This window comes from Pristiophorus japonicus, chromosome 11 (genome assembly GCF_044704955.1).
Source record: "Pristiophorus japonicus isolate sPriJap1 chromosome 11, sPriJap1.hap1, whole genome shotgun sequence".
NCBI lineage: Eukaryota > Metazoa > Chordata > Chondrichthyes > Pristiophoridae > Pristiophorus > Pristiophorus japonicus.
Window position 1 is genome coordinate 101706191 of NC_091987.1, and position 25727 is coordinate 101731917.

The 25727-nt window shown below is 44.8% G+C and overlaps 1 protein-coding gene across 1 annotated transcript in view; it reads left to right on the forward strand.

Annotated features, from left to right (window-relative positions):
- Positions 1-25727, forward strand: part of dop1b (DOP1 leucine zipper like protein B) — a 162401-nt gene that overhangs the window by 58520 nt on the left and 78154 nt on the right. The window contains exons 5-12 of the mRNA XM_070893826.1: positions 1721-1910; positions 5493-5591; positions 11112-11235; positions 14384-14493; positions 15824-15938; positions 18962-19076; positions 19915-20034; positions 23422-23530. Coding sequence (XP_070749927.1) covers positions 1721-1910; positions 5493-5591; positions 11112-11235; positions 14384-14493; positions 15824-15938; positions 18962-19076; positions 19915-20034; positions 23422-23530 — 982 coding nt within the window. The remainder of the gene's footprint in view (positions 1-1720; positions 1911-5492; positions 5592-11111; positions 11236-14383; positions 14494-15823; positions 15939-18961; positions 19077-19914; positions 20035-23421; positions 23531-25727) is intronic.

Here is a 25727-nt window from a genome sequence, read left to right on the forward strand (position 1 = left end):
TGCTGCTTTGGGTTTTGTCGATTTCCCCTCTTCTATAATGTCAAATCTCTGAAGTGGTGCTGTGAAAGAGGAGAGGTGGTGTCCACAGCCCAATATCTCTCTTCATAATGTTGTAATTGGGTGCAAATTTGCAGATAGCTTGCTAATATTTAGGACAATGTCCAGGTTTAGATGACTATATTCATCTGGGCTGCATTTTGTAGCCATTGAAAAGATCAGGTTTTATTCTGCATAGAAAGAAAGACTTGCATTTATATAATGCCTTTCACAACCATTGGACGTCTCAAAGCACTTTACAACCAATTAAATACGTTTGGAGCGCAGTCACTGTTTGTAATGTAGGAAACACGGCAGCCAATTTGTGTGCAGCAAGCTCCCACAAACGGCAATGTGATAGTGACCAGATAAACTGTTGTAGTGACGTTGATTGAGGGATAAATATTGACCAGGACACCGGGGATAACTTCCTTGCTCTTTGAAATAGTGCCATGGGATCTTTTACGTCCACCTGAGGGAGCAGGTTTAACCTCTCATCCGAAAGACTGCACCTCCGACTGTGCAGCACTCCCTCAGTACTGCACTGGAGTGTCAGCCTAGATTTTTGCGCTCAAGTTCCTGGAGCGGGACTCGAACCCACAACCATTTAACTCCGAGGCGAGAGTGCTACCCGCTGATCCACAGCTGACACTGCCATACACAGAGGCATAACTGAAGATACTCACTGTGAAAGCTCTGGTCTTCCCATCAGCCAGCTGCAGAACAAATCTTGCGCTGCGTATCCAGTGTTTCCCTGGCAACCACACTGCCACTTATGACTCAATGATCTAAATGAAAACACTTGGTTTCTGCACTCGTCTAAGAAGGTAGTGGTGCAGTCAGCTATTCCTCCCCCCCCCCCACCCGACACAGCTCAGAACATTATCTGTTGATAATCCTTTAGTCCTCGAATACACCTTTCTTGCATTCCTGTCTTAAGCTTTTAAAACAACTTTTGTTTGTACCCATGGTGTGTAAACAGAAAAGTTATTGGGTTTGATGCTTATTGACTAAGCAAGAGAGTTCTGAACAAACGCCTTCCACGTTAGCAAGGATGAATTTCTTTGTGATTCACCAACAAAAAAGCAATGTTGTTCTTGAGTTCCGAGAACTAATTTTCTCCTGTTTACTGAACACTGGCGGTCTGCCTGTCCTGGTTTTGGGTGGAGGTCGGTTCAGGCGGCTGGATTTCCTGTGCTCCCAGTCAACTCACCAGTTATATTGAGGCCCGACTGTGAAAATTGTGAGGACTTCCTGCTGACGCCGTGGATACTCCATCTGCCTGATGTAGAAAAGATGCTTGAATCTAAACCCTTGCCCCTTCCCCCTCCCCTCTCTACGATGTGCAATGCAAAACCAGAAGAAATAGCGGAGTTTTAAAAAAACTGTTTAGTGGATTAGTGCATTAGTCCATTCATAGTATATAACTGACAGAGAAAGCAGGAAAGGGGTATGGAGGTGAATGATCAGCCATGATCTTATTGAATGGTGGTAGAGGCTCGAAGGGCCTAATGGCCTACTCCTGCACCTATTTTCTATAAGTCAATCAAGCTTTGTGTTTTACATGATCCACACCCCTTGTTTGGATCACTGCCTTGAAATTTGCATGGTGTTGGCATTTTAACTTGTCGAAGTCAAACATTTGAAACTGCTTTTTTTTCTTTTCTCTGTTTATTAAATGAAGAACGGACATCTTGCTGCAGAAGCTGATTCTGGTAGTGGGCCAGGAGGTATTCTACGGAGCTCTGTGGGGCAGTGTCCTGGTCAGCCCTTCCATACGCCTCCCTGCTTCGCTCTTTGTTGTCAACCACATTAATAGGTCTGTGTACGGAAAAGAGCAGAAGTATATGTTTGGCACAGACCCTCTCCTTGCGGTAAGTCTATTTATGTAGTTCAACCCTGGTTTGTTTTTACATTTTGTCCTTGTGTTCTTTTTTTCTTTTGGCCATGCTATCCTCTGAAGGGTGGGGAAGGTGAGTGGACTGATCTCAACATGAAATGCTGGAAATCTCAGCTGGTCAGGCAGCATCTGTGGATTGGAAGCAGAGTTAACGTTTCAGGACGATGACCCTTTGTCAGAATTGGAGAGTGTTCGAAAAGAACAGATTCTTAACAAGCCCTGAAAGGGGGAGGGGAAGAAAGAACAAAAGGGAAGGTCTGTGATAAGTTGGAAGACAGGAGAAATTAGAGAGACAAAAGGGATGATGACCCAAATTCAAATGGTAATGCCAGGAGTTAGAAAAACATTAGTCAAGATAGAGTGTGAATGGTGGGATTATAACTAATTGCCATTGGAGACAAGGAGAGAAAAAAAGAGAAAGAAACAGGCTCTGAGGGGGGGGGGGGGGGTGGGGAGAAAGGGAGCCAAAGATTGGCAGTGTTTGCGCTCTGAAGTTTTTGAACTCTATGTTGAGTCCAGAGGCTGTGAAGTGCCTAAATGAAAGATGCAGTACTGTTCCTCGAGCTTGCGTTGAGCTTCGTTGGAATAGTGTTGGAGACCGAGGGCGGAGAGGTCAGAGTGGGAATGGAGGGAAGAATTAAAGTGACAGGCGGCCGGAAGCTCAGGGTCACACTTGTGGACTGAACGGAGGTGCTCCGCAAAGCGGTCAACCAATCTACACTTGGTCTCCCCAATGTAGAGGAGACCACATCGTGAACAGCGAATACAGTATACTAAATTGGAAGAAGTACAAGCAAGTCGCTGATTCACTTGGAAGGAGTATTTGGGGCACTGGACAGTGGGAAGGGAGGAGGTAAATGGGCAGGTGTTGCCTTTCCTTTATTTGCACAGGAAGGTGCCGTGGACAGGGGAGGGGGTGCTGGGCGTGACTGCGGAATGAACCAGTGTGTCGCGGAGAAAGCGGTCCCTTCGGAATGCTGAGGGGTGGGGAAGATGTGATTGGTGATGGGATCACACTGGAGGTGGCGGAAATGGCGAAGGATGATCCGTTGAACATGGAGGCTGATGGGGTGAAGGGTGAGGACAAGGGGAGCCCTGTCATGGTTCGGAGGGGAAGAGGTGAGAGCAGAGGTCCGGGAAATAGAACGGACATGGTCCAGGGCCATGTTAACCATGATGGAGGGGAAGCCTTTGTTGAGGAAAAAGGAAAACATGTCAGAGGCACTAGTGTGAAAGGTGGTGTTGTCCGAGAAGATGCGACGGAGAAACTTGGAGAATGGAATGGAGTCCTTACAGGATGCGGGGTGGGTGGAAGTGTAGTCCAGGTAAGTGTGGGAGTCAGTGGGCTTTATAGTGGATACTGATCGAAAGCCTATCCCCAGAGATGGAGATGGAGACGGAGAAGTCGAGGAAGGGAAGAGTCGGAGATGGACCTTGTGAAGGTGAGGGAAGGGTGGAAATTGGATGCAAAGTGAATGGAATTTTCCAGTTCTGGGCGAGAGCAGGAAAAGGCCCGATAGTCATCAATGTACTGGAAAAAGAGGTGAGGGAGGGGACCCGAGTCGGACTGGAACAAAGAATGTTCCACAGATCCCACGAAAAGGCAGGAATAGCTGGGACCCACGCGGGTTCCCAGAGCAACACATTTAATTTGGAGAAAGTGAGTGGAGTTAAAGGAGAAGTTGTTTAATGCGAGAACAAGTTCAGCCAGGGGGAGAAGGGTGGTGGTGGATGGGGACTGGTTGGACCTCTGCTCGAGGAAGAAGCGGAACGCTCTCGAGCCATCCTGGTGGGGGATGGAAGTGTAGAGGGATTGGACGTCCATGGTGAAAAGGGGACGGTTGGGGCTGGAAAACTGGAAACTCCGCTTCCTCACGCCACAACACCTGCCATTTTACCTCCTCCCTTCCCACTATCCAGGGTCCCAAGTACTCCTTCCAGGTGAAACAGCGATTTGCTTGTACTACTTTCAATTTAGTATACTGTATTCGCTGCTCACGATGTGGTGGTCTCTACATTGGGGAGACCAAGCATAGATCGAGTGACCACTTTGCAGAGCACCTCCGTTCAGTCCGCAAGTGTGACCCTGAGCTTCTGCCCACTCTGACCTCTCCTACACTGTTCCAACGAAGCTCAACGCAAGCTCAAGGAATGGCGCCTCTTTTATTTAGGCACCTTACAGCCTTCTGGACTCAACATAGAGTTCAACAATTTCAGACTATAACCGCTGACAGTCGTTCGCTCCCTTTCCCCCTGCCGCCCCCCTCAGAGCCTGTTTCTTTCTTTTTTCTATCCTAGTCTCGAATGGCATCCTACCATTCACATCCTATCTTGACTAATGTTTTTCTAACTCCTGACATTACCATTTGAATTTGGGACATCATCCCTTTTGTCTCTCTAATCTCTCCTGTCTTCCAACCTATCGCAGACCTTCCCTTTTGTTCATTCTCTTTCCTCCCCCTCCCCCCCAGTCCTCCTTCAGTGCTTGTTAAGAATCTGTTCTTTTCGAACACTCTCTCCAGTTCTGACGAAGGGTCATCGACCCGAAAAGTTAACTCTGCTTCCTCTCTATAGATGCTGCCTGACCTGCTGAGATTTCCAACATTTTCTGTTTTTATTCCAACATCCGTAATATTTTGCTTTTGTGTTTGTGTGGACTGATCTGAAGTTGTTTGCTAGAATTGGCAGCAAGCTTTTATATCGGAGGAGTTTCGGAAGTCAGCTGATCTCTGCTTGAGCAGCAGTGTGAACACTACAATTAACCTCTGGAATTAATGGACTGAAAATTGGGTAGATTCTGTAAGGGTCAGACGACAGCAAAGACTAAAATCTACGCCAGTGAGAATGTCCCTTCTCTAACTCAGTTCCTGGAGAGCACAGTCCCTTGTTATAACAATGCCTGTAATTTAACACTAAATTAACCATCTCTGACCGCAAAGCCATAAGGCTGGCTGCTGTGGGAAATGTAAATTTGCATTAGAGCAGTAGCGCTGTGCTTTTGAGGTCAGGGCTCAGGGGTGTTGATGGAGCAGAGTGCATCTTACTCTGCATCTGGTCTAACCATGGGGTACTTCATAACAATGGTCAACAAAAAATATATCTCTTTGATGAGTACAAAAAAAAAATCACCTCAAATATAAGTTTAAAAGAAATGAACCAAAGAGGTTTTGCAGGTTGTTCAGCATCATTGGACACAACTAAACAGGATTTAAAATGTTTTTCTCAATCTCAATACAATTACTGAAAAAGGGAGGGAGCGGCTATGTGGTGTGGTGGGGAATTGGGATCCAGAATGTTGTCTACACACTTTATAAAAAAAATTAAAAAAAATCTTGGTGGGGGTGCACACATGATACGAACATTGAAACATATGAAAATGACAGGGAGTAAAAGACCAGCTGGTCCATCAAACCTATCCCATGCTCCCAATGGCTGCAGCATTTAGTTTCCTGGGAGAGGCAAAAAACCCAGGGCCAATAAAGGGGGAAAAATTGGGAAAATACTGCTCTGATTCTCAGGCAATTGATAATTCATCATCATTTATCTTGTTTTCCAGGTGAAAGGGTTGTGTGCCTCAGTGCAGGATTCTAATGTCCTTGTGCAGCGGAACACTTTAGAAATTCTATTTTATTTTTTCCCTCTTTGCACGTGCCTGGTAAGTACTGAGCATATTTATTTTAAAATCTGCTTAAAAACTCATTGCAGTGGTTGTTTGATTATCTCTGTTTTCTTCCCAATAATTCTAAAGCAGATTACCTTGCAAAAAAGCAAGTCATAGGATGTGCCATACTTCACAGCAGATGTGACTGGCAACTGTATGTGTCCTATTGTAAAGCTTCACATATTGCATCAGCCTTGACTATTACTCTTAGTAGCTAGATGCTAAATGGTTGGTAACTTTGGTGCACAAATTCCACTTTGGAGCTGGTTGGTTATAAAAGCAATAGCCTGCATTAAAGTGAATTATTTATGAACCATATTTGACAAGTGCTGCTGCAGTGATAGGTTGACATCGTTATGTAGCATGCTGTCCTTTCACCTGAAACCTGGATTTGAATCCAGCTCAGATTTGTGCCCAAGAGTTTGATGTCAACCATGCTAAATGGGAAGATGATTAGTTGATTCATGGAGCTTCCTGGACTGCAGGCAAGTTAAAACCCACAGGGCAAAATTGGGTTACACCCCGTTTGAAACATAGAAATTAGGTGCAGGAGTAGGCCATTCAGCCCTTCAAGCCTGCACCACCATTCAATAAGATCATGGCTGATCATTGAACCTTAGTACCTCTTTCCTGCTTTCTCTCCATACCCCTTGATCCCTTTAGCCGTAAGGGCCATATCTAACTCCCTTTTGAATATATCTAACGAACTGGCCTCACAAACTTTCTGCGGTAGAGAATTCCACAGGTTAACAACTCTTCGTGAAGAAGTTTCTCCTCATCTCGGTCCTAAATGGCTTATCCCTTATCCTTCGACTGTGAGCCCTGGTTCTGGACTTCCCCAGCATCGGGAACATTCTTCTTGCCTCTAACCTCTCCAATCCCGTCAGAATTTTATTTGTTTCTATGAGATCCCCTCTCATTCTTCTAAACTCCAGTGAATACAAGCCCAGTCGATCCAGTCTCTCCTCGTATGTCAGTCCTGCCATCCCGGGAATCAGTCTGGTGAACCTTCGCTGCACTCCCTCAATAGCAAGAATGTCCTTCCTTCAGATTAGGAGACCAAAACTGAACACACTATTCCAGGTGTGGCCTCACCAAGTCCCTGTACAACTGCAGTAAGACCTCCTTGCTCCGATACTCAAATCCTCTAGCTATGAAGGCCAACATGCCATTTGCCTCCTGCACTGCTGCTGTACCTGCATGCCAACTTTCAATGACTGATGTACCATGACCCCCAGGTCTCGTTGCACCTCCCCTATTCCTAATCCGTCACCAATCAGATATTCTGCCTTTCTGTTTTTGCCACCAAAGTGGATAACATCACGTTTATCCATATTATACTGCATCTACCATGCACTTGCCCACTCACCTAACCTGTCCAAGTCATCCTGCAGCCTCTTCGCATTCTCCTCACAACTCTCACTGCCACCCAGTTTAGTGTCATCTGCAAACTTGGAGATATTACATTCAATTCCTTCATCTAAATCATTAATGTATATTGTAAATAGCTGGGGTCCCAGCACTGAACCCTGCAGCACCCCACTAGTCACTGTCTGCCATTCTGAAAAAGACCCATTTATTCCGACTCTGCTTCCTGTCTGCCAACCAGTTCTCTATCCACGTCAATACATTACCCCCAATACCATGTGCTTTAATTTGGCACACTAATATCTTATGTGAGACCTTGTCAAAAACCTTTTGAAAGTCCAAATACACCACATCCACTGGTTCTCCCTTGACCACGCTACAAGTTATATTCTCAAAAAATTCTAGAAGATTTGTCAAGCATGATTTCCCTTTCATAAATCCATGCTGACTTAACCGATCTTGTCACTGCTTTCCAAATGCTCTGCTTTTCATCTTTATTAATTGATTCCAACATTTTCCCCACTCTGATGTCAGGCTAACTGGTCTATAATTCCCTGTTTTCTCTCCCTCATTTTTTAAAAAAGTGGTGTTACATTAGCTACCCTCCAATCCATAGGAACTGATCCAGAGTCAATAGAATGTTGGAAAATGATCAACAATGCATCCACTATTTCTAGAGCCACTTCCTTAAGTACTCTGGGATGCAGCCTATCAGGCCCTGGAGATTTATCAGCCTTCAATCCCATCAATTTCCCGAACACAATTTCCTGACTAATAAGGATTTCCTTCAGTTCCTCCTTCTCACTAGACCCTCAGTCCCCTAGTATTTCTGCAGTTATTTGTGTCTTCCTTAGTGAAGACAGAACCAAAGTATTTGTTGAATTGGTCTGCCATTTCTTTGTTCCCCATTATAAATTCACCTGATTCTGACTGCAAGGGACCTACGTTTGTGTTCACTAATTTTTTTCTCTTCACACATCTATAGAAACTTTTGCAGTCAGTTTTTATGTTCCCTGCAAGCTTCCTCTCATACTCTGTTTTCCCCCTCCTTTGTCGTCCTCTGCTGAATTCTAAATTTCTCCCAGTCCTCGGCTTTGCTGCTTTTTCTGGCCAATTTGTATGCCTCTTCCTTGGATTTAACACTATCCCTAATTTCCTTTGTTAGCCACAGTTGAACTACCTTGCCCATTTTATTTTTACTCCAGACAGGGATGTACAATTGTTGAAGCTCATCCATGTGATCTTTAAATGTCTGCCATTGCCTATCCACCATCAACCCTTTAAGTATCATTCGCCAGTCTATCCTAGCCAATTCACGTCTCATACCATCGAAGTTACCTTTCCTTAAGCTCAGGACCCTAGTCTCTGAATTAATTGTCACACTCCACCTGAATGAAGAATTATACCATATTATGGTCACTCTTCCCCCAAGGAGCCTCTCACAACAAGATTGCTAATTAGTCCTTTCTCATTACACATCACCCAGTCTAGGATGACCTGCTCCCTGGTTAGTTCCTCGACATATTGGTCTAAAAAGCCATCCCTAATACACTCCAGGAAATCCTCCTCCACTGCATTGCTACCAGTTTGGTTAGCCCAGTCTATATGTAGATTAAAGTCACCCATGGTGACTGCTGTACCTTTATTGCACGCATCCCTAATTTCCTGTTTGATGCCATCCCCAACCTCACGATGACTGGTGGTCTGTTCACAACTCCCACTAGCGTTTTCTGTGATTTGGTGTTCTGCAGCTTTACCCATACAAATTCCACCTCATCCATGCTAATGACCTTGCTTACTATTGCGTTAATCTCCTCTTTAACGAGCAACGCTACCCCATCTTCTTTTCCTTTCTGTCTATCCTTCCTGAATGTTGAGTTCCCAGCCTTGGTCTTCCCAGAGCGACCCAATTATATCCTATTTGTTAATCATTGCCTGCGCAGTTAATTCGTCCACCTTATTACGAATAATCCTCGCATTGAGGCACAGAGCCTTCAGGCTTGTCTTTTTAACATACTTTGCCCCTTCAGAATTTTGCTGTAATGTGGCCCTTTTTGATTTTTGTCTTGGATTTCCCTGCCCTCCACTTTTACTTTTCTCCTTTCTATCTTTTGCTTCTGCCCCCATTTTACTTCCCTCTGTCTCCCAGTATAGATTCCCATCCCCCTGCCATATTAGTTTAGCCCTTCCCCAACAGCACTAGCAAAGACTCCCCCAAGGACATCGGTTCTGGTCCTGCCCAGATGCAGACCGTTTGTTTTGTCCTGGTCCCACCTCCCCCAGAACCAGTTCCAATGACCCAGGAATTTGAATCCCTCCCTTCTGCACCACTCCTCAAGCCATGTGTTCATCTTAACTATCCTGCTATTCCTACTCTGACTAGCATGTGGCACTGGTAGCAATGCTGAGATTACTACCTTTTGAGGTCCTACTTTTTAATTTAACTCATAGCTCCCTAAATTCAGCTTGTAGGAAGTCATCCCATTTTTTTTTTTTTTTTAAACCTATGTCCATGGTACCTACATGCACCACGACAACTGGCTGTTCACTCTTTTCCCCCCCCCCCTCCAGAATGCCCTGCAGCCGCTCCGAGACATCCTTGACCCTTGCACCAGGGAGGCAACATACCATCCTGGAGTCTCGGTTGCGACTGCAGAAACGCCCATCTATTCCCCTTACAATAGAATCCCCTACCACTAAATTTGGGGACGGTAACCAATTCGGGGTACAATGTTGCGCGCTCCACTTCATGTTGGGTTGATGTCTGGAGCACTGTGTGGGTGGGATCAGCAGTGCTGCATGGGTTCTCTGTGAAATGCCCCTCCCCTTCCGTTAAGGGCCGCTGCGAATGCTGTGTGGTGCTGTGGCTGCAGCCTGGCAACCAAACAGAATGCCGGGCTACAGGATCAAGCCCCGACCAAGCAACAGTGATGGAGCACAGGCCGACCGGTGAGTTAGCTGAAGAGAAAAAATGGTGTGGCGCAGCGCACTTCCCCTTTAACCTCCGCCCCGGGAGCGGAAGTTGGCCTGGTTTGCGACCTGCGCCCGCCTCACGGGGCGTTATGCAATTTCCACCGTGGGGTGGAAAGGGTCACTGCGCATAGCGATGACATCATCTCTGGAGGCGCGGCGGCCCGGCTACTAGCGGGGTGAGGCGCCACCGTGTTCACGCCTCTGCTAACTCCCGTGGAATTTCCCGGGAGCTGGTAGCGCGCCCCCCGGAGACGCCAGTGGGAGGCACAGAAGAGGGCAATTTCAGCCCACTGTATTCTTAACCCAGTGGCATTGACAGAAATTTGGTCTAACCAAATAAGGGCACATTGTGTTGCCTGTTTATTTTAGTTCCAAACATTCTTATTTTGAATGTGCAACAGACATTTGAGACTGGATGGGATTTGTTAAAATAAATAGTGATTGAGGCAGCAGTGTGAATCCTCAATCAGTTGTACACTGGGCAGAATATCAGAGTTTGTAAACTTTGTGCTAAAATATATATTTCTAGAGTAAATCTCATGGAACAAGTGTTTAATTCAAGTTATGTGTATTGAAGAGTCAGCTTGTCTCAGTTGAGTCGGAAACTGTGGTTCAGGCCCCACTATGGATTTAGGCACATGATCTAGGCTGTTCACTGCTGGGTTGATGCTCATTTGTCATAAGGTCCTGCCTTTCAGATGAGACCTTTAACAGAGACGCTCCGTCTGCCTGTTCAGATGGACATAAAAGCTCCTTCGGCACTGTACAAAAGGGCGATGAGGCATCCCAGTGTTCTGGCCTCCTTCAACCAATGCAAAGAAAAGCTGATTATCTGGTGATTCATTGAATTCCTCCAGTTAATGTTTGTGGGATCTTGCTTTGCACAAATTGGCTGCCATATTTGCCTACAGAACAATAAAGACACTTAGAGTAAATATGTTGCGATGTTCTGAGGACATGAAGTGCTATATAAATGTAATTTCTTTGTTTCTGATCAATATTAAAAGCACTTTTGAAGGATTTTTATTTTATCAATTAAAATGTCGTAAATTAAACATGTTTTTGAAGTGCAATAGCAAAGTGCTGTGTGCTTCAGCATTAACTGACACTGTTTTTAAAAAAAAAACGCACACCAACATTTGCAGTTGACGGTGGTTCTCCTTTTTATTCAAGGATCCAAATAAGTCTGTCATCTCAATGACCAGGGAGGACATGGTGCACGTTCTGTCTGCCGCTCTCCACACCATACTGAGGAGAGACATGTCCTTGAACAGACGTCTGTATGCATGGCTCTTGGGTATATGAAAAATGTTTGCTGCATCTTCATTTAATTTTTCATGCTGGGATTTTAAAAAAAGTATATTTTTTTATTCATCTCTCATAAGAACATAAGAAATAGCAACAGGAGTCGGCCATATGGCCCCTTGAGCCTGCTCAGCCATTCAATAAGATCATAGAAACATAGAAACATAGAAAATAGGTGCAGGAGTAGGCCATTCGGCCCTTCTAGCCTGCACCGCCATTCAATGAGTTCATGGCTGAACATTCAACTTCAGTACCCCATTCCTGCTTTCTCGCCATACCCCTTGATCCCCCTAGCAGTAAGGACCTCATCTAACTCCTTTTTGAATATATTTAGTGAATTGGCCTCAACAACTTTCTGTGGTAGAGAATTCCACAGGTTCACCACTCTCTGGGTGAAGAAGTTCCTCCGCATCTCGGTCCTAAATGGCTTACCCCTTATCCTTAGACTGTGACCCCTGGTTCTGGACTTCCCCAACATTGGGAACATTCTTCCTGCATCTAACCTGTCTAACCCCGTCAGAATTTTATATGTTTCTATGAGGTCCCCTCTCATTCTTCTGAACTCCAGTGAATACAAGCCCAGTTGATCCAGTCTTTCTTGATAGGTCAGTCCCGCCATCCCGGGAATCAGTCTGGTGAACCTTCGCTGCACTCCCTCAATAGCAAGAATGTCCTTCCTCAGGTTAGGAGACCAAAACTGTACACAATACTCCAGGTGTGGCCTCACCAATGCCCTGTACAACTGTAGCAACACCTCCCTGCCCCTGTACTCAAATCCCCTTGCTATGAAGGCCAACATGCCATTTGCTTTCTTAACCGCCTGCTGCACCTGCATGCCAACCTTCAATGACTGATGTACCATGACACCCAGGTCTCTTTGCACCTCCCCTTTTCCTAATCTGTCACCATTCAGATAATAGTCTGTCTCTCTGTTTTTACCACCAAAGTGGATAACCTCACATTTATCCACATTATACTTCATCTGCCATGCATTTGCCCACTCACCTAACCTATCCAAGTCGCTCTGCAGCCTCACAGCATCCTCCTCGCAGCTCACACTGCCACCCAACTTAGTGTCATCCGCAAATTTGGAGATACTACATTTAATCATGACTGATCTGACCATGGACTCAGCTCCACTTCCCCGCCCGCTCTCCATAACCCCTTATCGTTTAAGAAACTGTCTATTTCTGTCTTAAATTTATTCAATGTCCCAGCTTCCACAGCTCTCTGAGGCAGCGAATTCCACAGATTTACAACCCTCAGAAGAAATTCCTCCTCATTTCAGTTTTAAATGGGCGGCCCCTTATTCTAAGGTCATGCCCTCCAGTTCTAGTCTTCCCCCATCGGTGGAAACATCCCGTCCCCACCTTGTCAAGCCCCCTCATAATCTTATGTGTTTCAATAAGATCACCTCTCATTCTTCTGAACTCGAATGAGTTGAGGCCCAATCTACTCAACCTTTCCTCATAAGTCAACCCCCTCATCCTGGAATCAATGTAGTGAACCTTCTCTGACTGCCTCCAAAGCAAATATATCCTTTCGTAAATATGGAAACCAAAACTGCATGCAGTATTCCAGGTGTGGCCTCACCAAAACCTTGTATACCTGTAGCAAGATTTCCCTGCTTTTATACTCCATCCCCTTTGCAATAAAGGCCAAGATACCATTGGCCTTCCTGATCACTTGCTGTCCTGCATACGATCCTTTTGTGTTTCATGCACAAGTACCCCCAGGTCCCGCTGTAGCACTTTGCAATCTTTCTCCATTTAAACAATAATTTGCTCTTTGATTTTTTTCTGCCAAAGTGCATGACCTCACACTTTCCAACATTATACTCCATCTGCCAAATTTTTGCCCACTCACTTAGCCTGTCTATGTCCTTTTGCAGATTTTTTGTGTCCTCCTCACGCATTGCTTTTTCCCCCATCTTTGTATCTCAGAAAACTTGGCTATGTTACACTCAGTCCCTTCCAAGTCATTAATATAGATTGTAAATAGTTGGGGTCCCAGCACTGATCCCTGCGGCACCCCACTAGTTACTGGTTGCCAACCTGAGAATGAACCATTTATCCCGACTCTCTGTTCTCCTTTAGCATATTTATTTTCTTCATTGTCATCGTCATGGCAGCCAGGTGATGTTCCCTGCCCCCCCACCTCCCGCTAAGGCCTTTCCTTGTGACCATTGTCGGTTAGTGCTGGCGGGGGTGTGAGAGTAGCCTGGGTTGATTACTCTGCTGGTTGTTGGATTCCTTCCTCCCTTCCTGAGGAGAAGCAGGTAATCTGCTTCTGGAGAGAAGTCGAGAATCAGTAGCTGCAGCATGTAAAGGCAACTGAGCGGCTGCCTTCCAATTATGGGACAGCAATTTAGTCAGGTAGCTGCTCACTGCATTGCCGAGCACAGTGCTGTGGACAGTTCAGCCATGGATTTAGACCAGTGATCCTCCACACATGAGCTCCCAGACTCTGTTGTGGAGAAATGTACAACGGACGTCTGGTTCTTTATCACAGGGATAGGGGGGAAATTGGAAGAAGTGTCATCCCCTGAGCCAAACTCTTGTATCTCCTGCCAACCGATTCATGGTAACGTTGTGTGGAAGCCTGGCATGTAACAAAGTTCAAAAGAAAGATTTAATTATTGCGCCTCAGCTCAGGCATAGTGCTAGGCATTAATTGGTGAGTGGCCTGGGAGACAAGGGAATGGATAGAAAAATGGAGGGAATCTGACACCCAATACTCGTTTCTCGATGTCGTGCGTTTATGACGCCGCCTGATGCTCCCCAATTGAATGTGATCTTGTAACTTATTGACATCCATCTTTTATTCTATGAGCATTGTAGAGGTTATGTTTTAAATCCTTTTAGGATCACCTTTTTATATGACAAAAGTGAACTAGTCCTAAATTGCTGAAATTATCAACATCCAGCTATGTATTATCAGCATGGAATTTATTTTTAATACTTGCATCGACCTTTTTCAGTAACTACTACATCATTATTCAAATTCTATTTCTAATTACAATGAATCTTTTCAATGTAATCTCTGTTATAGCAACCAGCCAATAAAACACAGATTTAATTGTTAATGTTTTTGTATGTTCTGTTTGCATTTGCAATAATGGCTCATGTTGATCCTTTTAGGTACAGATATCAAAGGAGGCATCAAGACTGCAGACCAAGACTGCTCCACTTCTCCTGAAGATCAGGCCAGGGCTTATTTTGACAAACATTCCAGGGACTTGCTGGTTCGAGTAAGTACTTTTAAGGAAAATTATTCTTAATGTGGTGCTATCAAATTTGGGTCCACACTTTGCCTGCATGTAGTTAGAAAATAACAGACTCAAATCAGAACATAAACCATGTACTGATCTTTTAGCCATTTTTTAAGCTATGAAAAAATTATAATTCTTTTACCGTAGTAGTTAACATGTATTTACATAGCACATCAAAAGATCGGATGTGCTGTTGGCATAGCACGTCGTCGTCGTCCTCGTCCTCGTCCTCATCGTCATCATCATAGGCAGTCTCTCGGAATCGAGGAAGACTTGCTTCCACTCCTGAAGTGAGTTCTTTGGTGGCTGAACAGTCCAATACGAGAGCCACAGACTCTGTCACAGGTGGGACAGATAGTCATTGAGGGAAGGGGTGGTTGGGACTAGTTTGCCGCATGCTCTTTCCGCTACCTGAGCTTAATTTCTGCATGCTCTCGGCGTTGAGACTCGAGGTGCTCAGTGCCCTCTCGGATGCACTTCCTCCACTTAGGGCGGCCTTGGGCCAGGGACTCCCAGGTGTCAGTGGGGATGTCGCACTTTATCAGGGAGGCTTTGAGGGTGTCCTTGTAGCGTTTCCGTTGACTCGTTTGTCGTGAAGGAGCTCCAAGTAGAGCACTTGCTTTAGGAGTCTCGTGTCTGGCATGTGAACTATGTGGCCTACCCAGTGGAGCTGATCGAGTGTGGTCAGTGTTTCAATGCTGGGGATGTTAGCCTGAATGAGAACGCTTATGTTGGTGCACCTGTCCTCCCAGGGGATTTGTAGGATCTTGTGGAGACATCGTTGGTGGTAGTTCTCCAGCAACTTGAGATGTCTACTGTACATGGTCCATGTCTCTGAGCCATACAGGAGGGCGGGTATTACTACAGCCCTGTAGACCATGAGCTTGGTGGCAGTTTTGAGGGCCTGGTCTTCAAACACTTTCCTCAGGCGGCCGAAGGCTGCACTGGGGCACCGGAGGTGGTGTACTTGTACGGTGATCCTGTGACATACACCGATACGTACAGCAATACATACAGGTGTGTGTGTGTCTGGGCAGGAGTGAAACTTAAGGGTGATGTAGTTGTAGCCTTGGAAGGAAATGACCAGTAGCAATTTTTTGGTATTGGAAGAGGAGGTTGTCTCTGATGGCAGGGAAGGGGAACCGCATGTACCTTGTGCTTCCAAAATCAAGGTGCACGGTGGACTAGCTCGAACTGATGCCACTGTTAGAATTCTTCAAGACTGTAACATTTCTTAATTGTCTTTGTTAGAATTGCTCCTGCTGCTTTTACTGAGGATGTAGTGTTAATTTTGCATGATTTTCTGCAGGCATTGATAAGAACTTTGCAACAGGTGAATCCTGAGCCGGATCAGGAACATGGACCTCAAGCACACCAGAAGCCCTTCCGGATTCTGATAAGTCTACTTGATAAACCTGAATTAGGTAAACTAGAAAATGATTTATATATTTATACCTTCATTTGAAGGAACTGTTCCATTGAATGTTGAATGATTTTTTTAATTAGAAATTGATGCCAAATGAATAGAGCCAAACTTGGAAATGTGGCTTTCCATTTTTATTTTTTCTGTAACTTTAAAATTGATTCACTGGTATAGCCCTGAACCACACTGACCAGGAAGGCCCTAGGTTTGATCCCTGGTCGATATTGACTTGATTGCCAAGCTGCGACTGCTGTATTGTCATTGATCAATCAGTCTTAGTGATTCTGGGCTAGAGAAGGGGGAAATCAGTTCAGGTTGCGGTTCCTAATTGTTGTGACTACATTTGGAAATTATGTGCTTCAGTGTCAGATGAGGGGAGAATAAGAATCTACTCTGATTACCAATCGACCAGTGTTCACTTACAAGACTCTCCCCTGAAGGAAGAATGAAATGGCTGCCACTGCCAATGAAATTGCTCCCCAGCATGAGTTCAGGAGAGGAGAGAATGGGGTGAGGAAACTAAGCGGAAAGGAAGGGACACCAACTACCATTGCTTGAGCTCAGAATCGCCAAACTTAAGAAGGAGGTGAAGACAATCTGACACATCAGGGAGGGACAGTAATTTTTGAAGTGAAAATTTGCCAGTGTGGTCACATCAATGAGTGTTGGTGAACAACTTGCTACAATTGTACAGGGCCTTGGTGAGACCACACCTGGAGTACTGTGCACAGTTTTAGTCTCCTTATCTAAGGAAGGATATAATTGTCTTAAAAGCGTGCAACGAAGGTTCACTAGATTGATTCTATCTATGGCTCTCTCATTGGACTGTTCAGCCACCAAAGGACTCACTTTCGGAGTGGAAGCAAGTCTTCCTCGATTCCGAGGGACTGCCTATGATGATGATGAGATTGATTCCTGGGATGAGAGGGCTGTCTTATGATGAGACACACTGTAGAATGGGTCTACACTCTCAGGAGTTTAGAAGAATGAGAGATGATCTCATTGAAACATACAAGATTCTGAAGGGGATTGACAGGGTAGATGTGGAGAGGTTGTTTCCCCTGGCTGGAGAGTCTAGAACTAGGAAACACAATCTCGGGATAAGGAGTCAACCATTTAGGACTGAGATGAGGAGGAATTTCTTCACTCAGAGGGTTGTGCATCATTGGAATTCTCTGCCCCAGAGGACTGTGGATGCTGAGTCTTTGAGATAAATACATTTTTGGAGTCTAGGGGAATCAAGGGATATGGGGATCGGGTGGGAAAGTGTTGAGGTCGATGATCATTGAATGGCTCGAGGGGTCTTGTGGCCTACTCCTGCTCCTATTTCTTATGTTCTTATCAATAGGCTGTGGGAGAGGTAAGATGGGTGACTGTCAGAGGGACTGGGAAAAGGAAAGGTTAGAATAGGAGTGCTCAGAGAAACTTGTGCTCTCAAACCAGCTTGAAGCTCCAGCTTCCTATGAGGATTCTGGGTAGGGCCCTCTCAGTGGCACCAACAAACCAGAGATGGCACAAGGGAGGAGGATTAGCAACAGAGCTAGAAAGGCAGTTGTGATGAAGGGTTCAATTGTAAGATGGGCTGATGCAATCTATTGCAGTCTAGACAGACTATTCCAAATGTTTTGTTGCCTCCCAGGTGCTAGTATAAGGGCCTTCATAGCTAGGGGATTTGAGTCTAGGAGCAGGGAGGTCTTACTGCAGTTGTACAGGGCCTTGATGAAGCCTCACATGGAATATTGTGTTCAGTTTTGGTCTCCTAATCCGAGGAAGGATGTTCTTGCTATTGAGGGAGTGCAGCGAAGGTTCACCAGACTGATTCCCGGGATGGCTGGACTGACATATGAGGAGAGACTGGATCAACTGGGCCTTTATACACTGGAGTTTAGAAGGATGAGAGGGGATCTCATAGAAACGTATAAGATTCTGACAGGACTGGACAGGTTAGATGTGGCAAGAATGTTCCCGATGTTGAGAAAGTCCAGAACCAGGGGACACAGTCTTAGGATAAGGGGTAGACCATTTAGGACTGATGAGAAATTTTCACTGAGTTGTTAACCTGTGGAATTCCCTGCTGCAGAGTTGTTGATGCCAGTTCATTGGATATATTCAAGAGGGAGTTAGATATGGCCCTTACTGCTAAAGGGATCAAGAGGTATGGAGAGAAAGCAGGAAAGGGGTACTGAGGGAATGATCAGCCATGATCTTATTGAATGGTGGTGCAGGCTCGAAGGGCCGAATGGCCTACTCCTGCACCTATTTTCTATGATTCTCGACTGGAAAAGATTGTGCAGGGAGCACGACTTTATGGCTGGTAATCTCAGAATTACATCACCAGCCATGTGCTAGAATAGGGAAGTATAGGAAGATCAGGGCAAGCAATTAATGGCTAACAGCGTGATGTCAAAGAGTTATTCCACTTTGCTGGGCACTGGCATCGGTTCCAGGACAGACGGGAACTATTCCGCAAAGTTGGGCTACATCTGACCAGTTAAACATGGAAGTGACGAGTTATTCAAACTAGGAACGAGGGGGGGCTGGGAAGATAAAATCAACCAGCTGATGGCGATGGGAGAAATAGCTAAGCATAATATTGAAAGACGGAAGTAAAGACGGGGTAGTTTAGACACACAAACTGGTTAAAATGCACATATTGCAATGTACAGAATGTGGGAAGTAAACTAGGGTAGTTAAAGCAGTTATTTTATAGGAAGATCCAGCCTCAATCGCATTAACAGAAACTGGACAAGAATGGAAAATACACACATTGTGATGTAATTCATTTAGGAAGGAAAGAAAAGGCAAGAAAGAAAGTGGATTGGCAATATTGATGAAGAGGAAGCACCATTTGTTTCATTGTGAGGTACGCGGTGAGGTTTCCCGGTAGATTGGGATTGCAACGGAGGTGGGAGAAATGGGAAAATGTGTCATGATTGGGGTTAACACTACTTTACCTTTGACCTGTTAAGGTATGACCAGAGCAGACTGATGGACACTGCAGTTAATCATGTGTCCCTCTTGCAGGCCCTCAGGTCATTGGGGATTTGCTGCTTGAAGTGATCAGAGCTTTTTACTCCATCTGCAAAGAGATGCTCAATTCAGATGTCCAGTCAAGCCAAAGTGAGAGTCTGCTCATAAGGTACAGATGACACTTCTGCTAGAATATGAATTGATAAACTTTAATACAAAGCTGAAAGATTAAAATGATGGTAAAATGTCTTCAATTGTGTCTTTTTGATGTATGTGTGTATAATTTGGGTATTTTCCGGATTTCGGAATAGAAATCCGATGTTCTGAATCCGGCAACATCTCGGCCGAGGTTTGGTATTTCCGGATTTTGGAACAGAAATCCGGAAACCCTTGGGCCAACTTTCGTGTACCTGTATGTGCCGACCCCACCTAGGAAGGAACACCGGAGGCAGCAGGGAGGTACTTTGTTTCCTATTTTTTTTTTAAATGTCTGGTTTTCGGAACATATTTCCTGATTTTGGACGACCTCTCCTCCGATCTTCGCGATGTCCAGATTTTGGAACATTCTAGTTTTTGGAACTCCGGATTTGGGAGATTGTACGTGTCTCTCTCTGTCTCTCTGTTTGTCTCCGTCGCTCCCTCGCCACCTCGCGCGTGCCCGCTCGCCCTCGCTCCGTCCCTGTCGTTCTAGCTATATTCGAACTCCGTCTAGCATTTTTAGGAAATTGTTTTCCATTTATTTAAATACGGGAAAGAAATAACTTGAGTAATGATTTGCTACTCTTTGGTGACTTCATTTTTACCATCCTTGGATCTTGAGAGCCTTGTGCTTTTCTTTTTCACCTATTTGCTGTAAATATACTGACATGTTTGACGTTTCTTTTTAATATTCTCTTATCCTTTTTTTTTCTATTTTAGTTCTCCTGAGCAGTTTCCTAATTATTTTTGTCAACTGACTCTGCAGACCTCTGAGAATCATGAATGCAATTCTTTATTTCCTCCTCTAGCAAAATGAAAGAAAATAAAAATGCATCGGAAGTAATAAAGACCGTGAATGTGCTGATCAGCTCACTAAGCACGGATTACCTGTGGGATTACTTGACTAGGCTTTTTGAAGACACAATCAGGTAAAACTGGAGTGAGCAATATACATGTGGCAAAATAATGTTAACCTTGTATTGTGTGGCACTTTTTAGGTCTCCATTTACATTCTGCAGTAAGATTTACCAGTGGAGAGTCTAGGTTGGCACTCAGATTCAGTACCAATTGAGCTAAAGGGGAACTTTATGTACATGAAATGACCTGTCATCAGAGCTGGCAAAACAACAACTTGCATTTATATAGCACCTTTAACATAGTGAAATATCCCAAGGCGTTTCACAGGAGTGTTATGAAACAATAAATATGTCATCGAGCTACATAAGGAAATATTAGGGCAAGTGACCAAAAGCTTGGTCAAAAAGGTAGGTGTTTAAGAAGCGTCTTGAAGGAGGAAAAAGAGTTAGAGAGGCGGAGAGGTTTAGACAGGGAGTTCCAGAGGCAATAGAAGGCACGGCCACCAATGGTTGAGCGATTTATAATCGGATGCTCAAGAGGAAAGAAATAGAGGAACGCAGACATCTTGGAGGGTTGTGGGGCTCGAGGAAATTACAGAGATAAGGAGGGTCGAGGCCATGGAGGGATTTGGAAACAGGTTAGAGATGTACGAGATTTTAAGCAAGCACAAAGGCAGGGAAAAGGGGTGGTGAGGGAAGAACAAAAGGGAAGGTCTGTGATAAGGTGGAAGGCAGGAGAGAATAAATGACAAAATGGGATGGTAATGGGACAAGTAAAGAAACAAAAGATGGGTTTTGAAGAGTTGTAATTGCCAACATCTGTGTAGAAAAAATAGGGGCAGAGGTTATGATCTGAAATTGTTGAACTCAGTGTAAAGTCCTAAAGGCTGTGAAGTGTCTAATCAATAGATCGTGATCCTTGAGCTTCCATTGAGCTTCGTTAGGAGGACAAGAACAGAGGGGTGGAGAATTCAATTAAGGACGTGTTTATTTGTACTGCCAAAATGGCCACCACGCTCCACTCTTTGTCCATGATTGGTCCCCTTGGAGGATAAGCCACACCCTGAAGTTTCACAGGAATGTGTAACTGGAACAGCCCATGCCAAGGTCTCACTGACTTTGCAAATTGTAACTCGATCCACTTTGACTTCCGGAAGCGACAGAGGACAGAGCTCCCCAGAAGACAGCAAAGGCCAGCCAAAGTGCCTTATCCCATTCCAAGTACATCCTCTCCTCCCCCCCCCCCCCCAAAAACCATCAATTGGGCAGACATAGTGTACGGATTGTTAACAGGTTTATTGGGTATGAAGTGAATAGTGACAGTATGATGATTTTGGAATGTCATCCACTCCAACAATGTCCCTTGTAGGGGCTTGGAAGAACGTGATTCGTCTTGCCTGAGTTCCCTTTCTCCCCTCTCTTCTCTCTCCCCCTCCCCCTCCCCCTTCCCCCCCCCCCCCCCTGCCCCAGCTGTCCTCTGCCCCCTGAGAGAGGTCGGGGTGGGTGGTAGAGGGCCAGGGCCTGAGCGGGCGAAGAGTCGGAGCCTCAGGTCCTGCTTCCCGGCACCATGTAGAGGGAATGATTTGGGGCAAGGAAGGGGGTGGGGGTGGAGCTTGATGGGGCGGGACTTGACCGACGCATGTCTGTCAAAAAAAGTGCAGTACTAATAGTTACACTGTTAAAATAACAGGCGACTGGGAGCTTAGGGTCACAGAGGTGTTCCGCAAAGTGATCACCCAATCTGCATCAGGAGTGAAGTTGGCAAACACTTTTTGGGAAAAAACTGAGTGTTTGGAATTCTTGCGCAATGGGCAATTGATAGATAAATTATAAATTTTAAATGAGAGATTTTAGTTTTGCTAACCAAAGGTATTAAGGGATATGAGGCAAAGACGGATATATGAAATTAGGTCAGAGATCAGCCATGATCTTATTGAATGGCGGAACAGGCCCGCGGGGCCGAATGGCCTTCCTGTGTCTCCCCAATGTACAGGAGATCACATAGTGAGCAGCGAATACAATATACTAAATTGAAAGAAGTACAAGTAAATCGCTGTTTCACATGGAAGGAGTGTTTGGGGCCCTGGATGGTGGGAAGGGAAGAGGTAAAAGGGCAGGTGTTGCATGGGAAGAAGAGGGGGTGTTAGGGGTAATTAATATGAGGACCATGATGTCACAGAGGGAAATGTCGCTTTGGAAAGGGGAGGGGAGGTGAAGATATGTTTGGAGGTGGTGGAAATGTTGGATGATGATCCATTGAATGGGGAGGCTGATGGGATGGAAGGTGAGGACAAGGGGAACACTAATCGTGGTTCTGGGAGGGAGGTGAAAGGGATGAGAGAAGTCTGGGAAATCGAATGGCCATGGTCGCGAGCCCCGTCAACCACGGTGGAGGGGAATCCTTGGTAGGGGGAAAAAGGAAAAAATATTGAAAGCACTGGTATGAAAGGTGGTTTTGTCCTAACAGAAACTGGGAGAATGGAATAGAGTCCACACAAGAAGCTGGGTGGAAGGAAGTGTAATCAATGTAACTTTGAGACTCAGTGGGCTTATAGTGGCTGTTGGTCACTAGCTTATTCCCAGAAATGGAGACGAGGAAGTCGAGGAAGGGAAGAGTTGAGATGGGCCACGTGAAGGTGAGGGAGGGTGGAAATTGGAAGTTAAGTTGATTTAAATTTTCGAGTTCATGGTACATCAATGTACCGGAAAAAGAGGTGAGGAGAGGTCATCTTCTATTCTGTCCCTTTCTGACTCTATCAGTGAAACATCTTGGGATGTTTTTGATAAAGGTGGTTGGGAGTCGTCAAGGCTCGAGGTGGCCAAGGTATGAGTAGCGGTTTCAATGGCTATGGGGCAGAGGTAGGGGCAAAAACTGTGTATCAGAGGTGGAAACAGGTGGTCTTTATAATGGAAGGCAATTGGGATCTGAAGCTCCGTTTAAGATCAAAAGTTCAGCAAGATTGCAAGTGGGGGAAGCGGGCGGGGTGGTGGATGGAATCAGTGGCAAGGAACCAGTGTATGAATGAATGTGAATGAATGTAAGTTGTTGAGTGGATGTATTATGTATTGAGATGTCGCAGGGTAAAGTAATGCTTCTCCTGTGGAGCATTAAAAATATTGGAGCGAAATTGTTTGTGCATTGCTTACAGACCATGCGTGTCATTCTTTTTCTTTACAATGTTTATTTTTGGTGTTGCCCTTGAGGGAGTGGGGGAGAGCTCCCAGTCAACTTTGGTTGCAGAATGGAAAGGAAGACTGACATTTATAAATTACTTCATATCTTTCAAACTCTGATGTTTGTCATTACTTTCCCAGTGGTTGGTGTCCATGTTCATATAACCACCATCCGTGTGACTGCAGAAGAATATACTAAACAATGCTTTGAAGCTCCTATTTATGAAATGTGTGCCATTGTTGAAATTGTGTGAGGAATCACAGACGATGCTTTGTGATCTACAGGAAAAGATCTCAGCCGATGAGCCACACAGTGGAGGAAGGTCCAAGTGCTCCTCCATCTATCCAAGAACTCTGTTGTCTGCTGGTGTTCCTCTTAGAAGTCATTCCACTGGTAAGTTGGTATTATTTATCAACCTTTTCTCAGTGTGAAACGACTTGGATGGTTCTCTGTTTCACCGATAATTTGATTTCCCTTTAGTTTTCTCACATCACAAGAAATAGTCTTTTGCATGTTGTGATAGTTAGTCTCCAATGTTATTTCGGTGTTTTTGAAGTTTCTTATTTTGATTATGAAGAAAGAACTTGCATTTATATAGCGCCTTTTACGATATCCGGATATCTGATTAAGTATTTTTGGAGTGTTGTAATGTAGGAAATGCGGCAGCCAATTTGCACACAGCTAGCTCACACAAACAGCAATGAGATAATGACCAGATAATCTGTTTCAGTGATGATGGTTGAAGGATAAATATTGGCCAGGACAATAAGGACCAAATAGCTGATGCTACAGTGTCCTTCGTATGCTATCCTATTTTAGTCTTGCATTTTTGAAAATGTTATTTTCTAATGGAACCCTTTATTTTTGAGGGATCCATAAATATCTGAGTGTCCGCTGGTCACTCTTGCCCCCAGTCGGCTGAGGTAGTTTGGTCTCCTGCCTCCTATTCAAAGATTATGCGAGCAGTTGACCATGATGCTCACTATTCCCTCCATCTCTCTGGGACAGGTGCGTGGCATATGCTTGGCTCTTCCGCACAGCACTGCAGCTTAGTTATAGGATTACACCTGTAGTCCAACGGGCACTATGGAGGTGTTCCAGTGTATTATGTGGCATAATACTGAAAGTACATCATTTCTTGCTGTGACGCTTCAAATCTATGTTGACTCATGCTCCTGCTGCTCCAATGTAGTAAACCTTGTTATATGTTAATAAATGTTTTCCCATTTACTATGAAATGTTTTTTTAACCACTGAGTTATGATGATGATCTGGGATGCATTGCCTGAAAAGGTGGTGGAACCAGATTCAATGGTAACTTTTAAAAAGGGAATTCGAAGGGGGAAAAATTGCAGGGCTATAGGTGAAAAGCAGGAGAATGGGACTAATTGGAGAACTCTTTCAAAGAGCAGGAATGATGGGCCGAATGGCCTCCTTTTGTGCTGTATGATTGACGTTTCCATGCTGTCTGTTCTTTGTTGTGATCACATTATGCGGTTTGTTTAGAACAATGCACCAAACCATCCGTATTGAGATTTTTAGTGTAGTGAGATGGCGAAAAGTGAGTGAGACACTGCAAGCCCCTCTCATTTGGTCTGATTGTTTAACCCTTTCTGCATTGAAACCTCAGTGTGCTTTCTCTTAACATTGTTAAAACTAGGTGGGATGGGGAGGAGAGAGAGAGATACCAAGTATACCATTTGTCCAAGGTGCAAGATAACATTGACAAAGTGTTTCTATAGGTAGGAGGGTTCAATGTGGTGCAACCATTGACAAAATGATGTATGGGACAATGTTCTGCACAATATGAACCCTGCATGAGCCGCCTCCAGCTCCACGCATTGATGCAGCAAGGTCCCCACTCCCTCCTGACCATCCTCCCAGCCTTGGCTGGGTATCCCCAATAAGGAGCTGTTTATAGCCCCTCTCCCTGCATTAGGCCTGACTATACTGCTACCTTCCCCCCCTTCTGGCCTCCTTTACACCCGTTGACATGTTCGAGTAGTGAGTGTAAGTCAGAAAGACAGTTCGAGAGGGGGCAACTACTCCTTTTTAAACCATTAACCCGTCGGCACCACTGCTCAGATTTGTTTTACTTTGTCGCTATATTAAAGCACACAAGGACAAAGTGGAACTTAATTGGAAATGTTGCATATTTTCTGTCTGCTGTGTTTCTTATTATAATGCACCGATCAGTTAGCAAATGAGATATATGTTGTTTGCTGCAGCAAATAAGTCTGGACCTTGCAGGAAATGTTGGTTTCTAAAGATGCAACTGGCCCAAAGGGTGGTTGTGCCAATGGTAGTTCAATGAATTTCCGTTACAGGGCTTTGGGGTACCTTATTGATGTCACCAAGTGGTTCATTATATAGTTGCAGTACCTGCTTCCCGACACTGGGTGGCACCAGCTGTAGTTTTTGTGTAGCATTCTCCAGTGGCTGGGAAGTGACATTACAACAATATCACTCATCAAAGTACCACAGTGGCACGGAGGCAAGGATTGACGAGGAATGAAAAAGATCATTTTGTCAATTCTTCATGTTTTCCTACCCCAAATATGAACTACATGGGATTACAAAGGATATGCGAC